General features: G+C 40.3%; 1 protein-coding gene across 1 annotated transcript; it reads right to left on the bottom strand.

Moving 5' to 3' along the window:
- Window positions 1-247: 247 nt before the first annotated feature.
- Window positions 248-3576, bottom strand: mrpl46 (mitochondrial ribosomal protein L46). Its single transcript, XM_029256310.1, has 4 exons — window positions 3311-3576; window positions 2349-2544; window positions 1970-2140; window positions 248-583 (listed from the first exon to the last, which is right to left on the bottom strand). Exons 1-4 carry the CDS (start codon window positions 3572-3574, stop codon window positions 336-338), a joined length of 879 nt encoding a protein of 292 aa, XP_029112143.1. The 5' UTR covers window positions 3575-3576; the 3' UTR covers window positions 248-335.
- Between the last annotated feature and the right edge of the window lie 3892 nt (window positions 3577-7468).

The following is a 7468-nucleotide window of genomic DNA, read 5'->3' as shown; positions in this document are numbered from 1 at the left end:
GACAAAAATCTTACCCCAAGCGTTTTTCTATCCATTTTAACATGGATACAATAATTTTACACTGTATAGTGTTGATACATTATTTAATAATGTGCAAATGAAACACCTGGATGTGTTTTACACAAAATTAAAAAGCAGTACCATTCCATAATCTGCATGATATTCCAGAAGAACAGGTGGTCAATAAAGTTGTTTCCAAGATGCTCACAAACCAAAGGAACCAATAAAGACGAGGCAAAAAAGCGATATTTTTACAACTGTATTGTTAGAATGAAAAGTAGGGCACCAGATGTCCATTCTTGTATCTTTGAGGTCTTGGGAAAAATTCCATTCCATTATATGTCAAAAACAAAACGGTTCACCTGTTTCAGGTAGGCAGGCCTAAGGTAATCCGAGAGTTCCTCCTTTCTTAGCCACATGAAGGCCCCCTCCTGAGTTTTTGAATGGTGGTCCTTTGACAGCAGCGCTTTGAAGAAAAATACCTTGGCACCGACACAGCTCTCTGTTCGGATGTCCTTGGGAAATTTATACTTATAAACTCCACATGGAACATTACCCAGGAATGTTGCCTTAAAGTCAGCACCTGCAATTAAATTGGCTTAGACATTAATCTTACATTGAGCAACAATGAGTTATAACAGGCACAATTTCTTTCTTTTAAAAACGAATTTTATTTTATAAGAACCTGCGCCAAAATTTTTGTCTGGTAAAAGGCAAACTGATAACCCTTCTGCTTTTATAATAGGTGCAGGCAGAACACTATCACAGGTATATTCAAGACACATTCAGTATGTCAGTTCATTCTGAGTTGTGTAGACAGACTGCAGCAAATTAATGTTAGACTGATGGGAGTTCACTTGCTTTGTCATTTTCCATTATTATTCTTACTATTTACACTAATATGTACTCTTACTTACCTGTTATGAATTCTTATTCATTACGCCTTTTATAAAATCGTGCCATTACATCTTTTTTGTGGTGGAACGCTATAGAGGTAATTTCTACCAGTAGCTATCAGGCTCTACAGTGAGTCCTCACACTGCCAGGGTGTGACCTCAATGACTGAGTGGCACTGACCTTTCTCTGTATCCTAACACATCCTGCACCACCTCATTTCACTCATCTCACTACATCCACTCTATCCTCTTATACATTTATATGTTTGTCTTTTTATAATCTTTTAGTAATTGCATTTAGTTTTCTACTTAATTATGTTCACTTTACCTAAGTATATAGGTACATACATGCTGTGTTTAACCATTAAGAGGTTTGCTGCTGCAACAAAAGCAAGAATTTCCCTCTGGGATGCACTTTAATTTTTATCTTTTCATTAATGAGTATATTACAGTGAACTGCATGCTCCCAGAAATTATGGAAAGAAAGCACCTCTAACTTGGTATCCCACTAGCAGTAATTGCAGGCTTAAAAAAAAGTCTTGGACATTTCTTGTTTTCAGGCACTAGCAAAATGGAAGATTTAGGGTGCATTAAAAAACAAAAAAATAAATGTGCAGAGGCACACGAGATGTACAAGACACAAAGGCACATCAACATCAGCATGTGCATACATATTTTGCATGTTTCTGCACATCAATGATGAACACCTGGTGAAATCCTGCAGAATAGCAATAAACCATATTTAAGCTTCCTTCTGCCTCATCAAATCGCCAAAGAACCATAAATTTTAAAAGTACTTATAAGATTCTCAACACCCCAAAGAATGCTTGCTGTATGTGTGTGTGTGTGTGTGTGTGTATATATATATATATATATATATATATATATATATACACACACACACACACACACACATACACACACACACACATAGAGTTAAGACTGTCTAGCAAACTGTAAAGCTTTGTGAAAGAAAGCTTCCTGGCCAAAAGAAAGAAAAACAATACATTCTACAAGTGGAGGGAGAGAGTTAAATGTGTGACTCAGTGAGGAGGGATGCAGGAGAGGGTTACCTGGCAGGGAGGCGAGAGCCCGTTCTGCTGTCTGACGAAGGGTTTCCCCAGCCTCCCACGGCTGCTGAGGCAGAAGCCACAGGTCCTCCTCACCCACGCGCTGCTTAGCCAGCAGCATGAGGTTGTCCGACAGGCAGCGATCCACACAGCTCAAGTTCTTCTCATCCATCTCTGAAAACACACCCAACTGAGCTTTCAGTTATAGTTTACTCATTCATTCCTCTACATTCCAAGCTGGCGACTACAACAGCGTTTACCGCACAAAAACACTACGTGTACTCTAGATATTTGCCGCATCAGAGGTACATTTTGAGCAAACAGCATCATACAAAGTATCAAGAATTTGTGGAAGAAAACAGGTGCCAAGTGAAATTCTAACCTTGAAACACTAAGGAAGTCCGGACCTTCTTCAGCCTCTGTTCCCAGGAGTCCTCCAGGTCTTCAGCTGTGATAATGTCCTGATGGGCAGAATCCTCTTCGTCCGAGTCGTAGTCATCCTTCTTGCGGCTCATACGTTCGGCCTCCTCCTGCAGCCTGAGCTCATGATCAGAGTACAGGCTGTTCTCCAGGTCGAGCTACAAATAAGATGCAGCAGGCGCCACGCTAGTTAGAGATACCGCTTTGCAATACCTTACGCGTCAGGACCGCTGCGGACCTCCACCAGAGTTTCCTCTGGCTTCGCCCTACCCAGGCATAACTCACCATCTTTCGGGTACCTTAAGGTTGTGAGCTCAAATCCTACCGCAAGTATAATACCGTTAAGTAATACACCCTGAAATGATAATGATGCAGTAAGAAAACTCTGCTGTATTAATAATTTGTTAAGATTAATAATGTTTTTTTCCCCCATTTAATTTATTAAACCACTTGTTCAATGAAATTGAAGGAGCAAGAGTCAGAACCTGTAAGTTTTCTGTAACACTTCAACAGCCAGAGAGAACCATAATTTTAAAAAAGCGCGGCAAATTACTACTAACTCCGGAAAGACACTGCATTACCTAATATTTATTACACATTTTACAATATTTATAATTTTAGCAGACGCCGAAGTTCTTCTCCGCGACAAAACTTCGTTAAGTTCAAGACTCAAGTACTAGCCCGCTGCGCTGCCTTCGCTTCGGATGCAAAACTCTACTAGTTACTACTAGTTCAACTACTAGTAGTAGTAGACAGTTTATTAACTTTTAACGAGGTAGTTGAATCATCATGCGGCGGTACTACGTACCGAATTCAATTTAAAATTGCTTTTTTTTTACTAAAAAATGACTCAGATCTGTGACTATGCTACCGGAGTAGAAGGAAGCACAGCTACACATTTACATTTACATATTTAAAACTCACCTGGTGCACGAGCTCCCCGAACCGCTCCTCGAGGGGGGTCGGTTTCTGGGACAGCACAGGTAACCTCTGCAGACACACGGCGCCGAACAGCTTCCAGCGGCTCGCCGCGCTTCCGGCCGCCGCCGCCGCGGGCAACAGCGCGGTCCAACTCGGAACACCGAGGGAAACACTCCGGTAATAGCAGGCATACGTCCCCGAATCCAGAGCACGTTCGAAAAGCCGCCGCAAAGGGCGAAGGAAGATCGTGCTCGAGGCGGCTGCCATTGTGTTCCCCCACAATTCCTCGCGCGAGAGCTACGTCATAGCTTTTCCTCAGACAGACATAAGGGAGGGTAGAACGAGGGGAAAAAAAAAAAAGGGGAGGGTAGAACGGAGTTCCATTGTTTTTTTTTCTTTTAAAATATTTCTAATCTATATTTTAGCCTGAATTAATGAGTAAAACGGTTGATGGTTAATGATTGATGATGGTTCATTATAATTTCGTTTTCGTGAAGCAAATAGCAGTATAATAATATTCCACACAGCTCTCGTCTCGCCTAAAAATCAAATTTACATAAAATTCCTGAAGAACAGACTGCTTTACGCAACGGCACGGTTTATGCTCGTGTAATGTTCTTTTCTGTATATGTAGTGTTAAAAATATGGTAAAAAAAAAAATACTCTGACTACACAAACAAACAGATCATGTGAACAGGCTGTTTGTTAGCTACATTCAATGATTCTGACCAGGGCAATGATATTTTGAAATTTAGTATTTCCAATGGGGAAACGGACAAATTTGTACACTTTCATTCACATAAAGTAAGAAAAAAACAACATATGAATCAAAATTAGCATGTCTTTATACTAAAGTTATACAAAAATGACCACAAAAGATTTGGAAATGAGTAGTTTTTCGAGATTTACGATTATACTGTAAATCACTTTCACGAATCAGCCCCCAAAATATAGTTTCCCATTATGTTTTTGTGAAATGCTTCTTGGTAGCGGCGTTCAAAGTCCTGGTGGAAGCACTTCCCTTGCTCCTCTGAATATGCTCCCATGTTCTCCTTAAATTTACCAAGATGAGCATCAAGGATACAGACTTTGAGGAACATCCTGCAGCCCATTTTGCCATAGTTCTTCACCAGAGTCTCAACCAGCTCCACATAGTTTTCAGCCTTGTGATTGTCCAGGAAGCCTGGAATCGCTGCGACAAAGCTGTCCCAAGCTGCTTTCTCCTTCTTAGTGAGCTTCTTGGGGAATTCCTTGCACTCCAGGATCTTCTTTATCTGTGGTTTGACAAGGACACCGACTTTGACCTTTGCCTCAAACAGCTTACGGAAGAAGTCCGGAAGGTTGAAGGCTGCAAACTCCTTATCTAGAGCTTTGACAAATTGCTTCATAAGGCCCAATTTTATGTGCAGTGGTGGCATCAACACCTTTCGGGGGTCCACCAATGGCTCCCACTTGGGCAATTTTATCAGGTGGAAAAAAAACATCTACAATTCATTTAAAAAAATGTAAAAAAGTTATTAACAATGCTTAACAATAACACCTTCATATTCCCCGTGACCCCGTATGGGACAAGCGGTTCTGAAAATGTGTGTGTGTGTGTGTGTGTATTTTAAAAATATTAGTAATAAAACTATTTCTTGGTTGTCTTTTGATGTAATTTTTCCATTCATTTATTATCAATTCATAATCAATTATCAACTACTCATCAATTCTCTGGATTTTTCTGATAATTTACATGCTTTGGACACATTGAAGAAACAGCTACACAGCTATTTTCTGCTGGGGGTAACCAGGTACAATGGAGGAAGTGGTGCTTTTAATGTCTGTGTCATTATCCTTGTAGCCTTTTTATATCTTAATGTGCTTTTAAGAAAGCTATTCTTTTAACCTCTTCTCTGACATCTTGTGTTTTAAACTTTGCCGTTCTCATTTTCCAGAAGCGCTTCAGCGGCAGGTATTCCAAACACTTTGTTGCTAAAAGACTCATTTTCAGCAGCAGGTGTGGAGTAGAGTGTGTATTTTATCTGTTATAAATGCTCCCTTTCCCCGTGTTCTTGGGAACCTTATTACACAAGAACAGTTTTGCAAACACAGTAAGAACAGGAAACATATGGAAACCCTGAAGCAAAGACTTAGCTGTTTTTAAAGACCACCCTTTTAATGTTTTAATTTTGTTTTTATCAAGCTGTTCTAATACCAGCTTGTAGGCCTATGTAGCATGAGAAATGTATGGCAACTGCGCTGCCCAGGGCTGACTTGTTTTCTCTGAAAAATACTGGTTCAGATAATGCACTACAGACCACTGGCTTTCTTTCATAAAAAATTTTGTTGCTCGCACTTTTTATGATTTGTTTCTTTCTTTGAACTGTTTTGTGCCGGTGTATAATGTAGCCTGAATGCCATGCAGTATACACCTTTACTGGGACTGAGTTGTTCATGTAAAAAACTCCAGAAAAACTGAAATAAAGTGTAACAAGGCCAGTACTCACTGTCATAACCACATGCTTTTTATTCAATGTAAACACAAAAGTGACAACATAGCACGACCGCGTTTCGGTCATGGGCTTCCTCAGCGTGTACAAACATTGGTAAGACAGACAAAAAACAAACAGAGAGAGTCGTGTGACAACAATTAAAGAGAACAGTGAAGATGATTGAACAAACTGCTGGTAGGAATGAAGACTAGTTTTACACTGGCGTCCATTACATTGCAGGGCACTGGGTTAGTAGCTACTCAAAATGGATGCTTGAGGTAACCTTTACAATCCATGTGAACTACCTAATGGAGACTAGAACAACAAAAAAATCATAGTGAAATAGCACAAAATAAAGTGGGAATGTGTGCATAAGAAAAAAGCTATGAAACACAAAAAATTAATTGTAACCCTCAGTGGCATATACGAAACAAAACACACACTGTCTGAAACCGCTTGTCCCAAGCGGGGTTGCCGCAAACGAGAGCCTAACCCGGCAACAGAGGACGCAAGGCTGAAGGGGGAGGGGACACACCCGGGACGGGACGCCAGTCCACTGCAAAGCACCCCAAGCAGTACTCACGCCCCAGGCCCACCAGAAAGCAGTGACCTGGCCAACCCTGCCGTGCCACCACGCCCCTGCACCCCCTTTGTAACGAGAAACAATACAACAGTAAAACACATATAGACAATGGAACTGTTTATTACAAAAAACAAGAAAAAGAGACATCCTCATTCGTTCCTAATGGTGATATTGTACTCTAGATTGTAATGTACCATGCCTGCCGTTGAAGGAAGCATCTGTCTCTGTCGCCCTCTTTTCAGTGCTTTTCAAAACTTGCCACTGGATGAAAGAATACAGGAGGAACAGTGACTGGCAGCCTTAAGTCAAATCTTTTTCTAACCATTGTGGAAGTAAAACAAACGCATAACGGGCAAGGAGGTCTTTCTACTGAATAACAGGCCCGTTGTATGAAAAAAAAACCGGCGATTCTACATTCATAAGCCGTTGAAGCGGTTTTTCGCTGTGTGGGATCTCAGTATCTCAGCTTAATGTAGGCTACTTTTCATTTCTTTTTCTTTGTTGCAACTTCACAGTAATCACAAAAATCAATTTTAGAAATTAACTGACAAATGAAGTATAGACCTACACATTCAAAAACTAGAAAAAATATTCAGTACTTTCACAGCACAAATTTTCTAAAGAAATCCATAGCGCAGAATTATGGGATGTCATAATACATGAATGTGGCTATTATCAGTCTAGATCCTGTGCGTGTGCATCAAAGGTTAAAACGTCATCGGCAGAGTTTAAGATGACTGAAAATAAGAACCTCTGTGAAAACATGTAATTGCACATGGCACTGCGTTACTTGGTAGGGATGCTCAGAGAATCACATCTGTACTTTTCAGTATTTACATTTAAATTTACATTTATTCATTTAGTAGATGCTTTTCTCCAAAGCAATGTACATTTCTGAGGTTTTTTTTTTTTTTTTGGAGCAGTACCACCTAGGACAATTTGGCAGATTTATTTTTGACAACGTATGAGTTCAAGACTTTTTGTGCAGCTGTGGGTTTGGGTGAGTGCTGAGCAACCTTATGGCTTTTCAGCAGAAGCTGTTTTGTGGTAATAGCACTAATAGTTCTGTACCTTGGTGGGGGGGGGGGGTCTGTACAACATGAC

Source organism: Scleropages formosus, chromosome 11, assembly GCF_900964775.1.
Source record: "Scleropages formosus chromosome 11, fSclFor1.1, whole genome shotgun sequence".
Lineage (NCBI taxonomy): Eukaryota > Metazoa > Chordata > Actinopteri > Osteoglossiformes > Osteoglossidae > Scleropages > Scleropages formosus.
The sequence above is the reverse complement of the archived record's forward strand: the minus strand, read 5'-3'. Positions and strand labels throughout refer to the sequence as shown.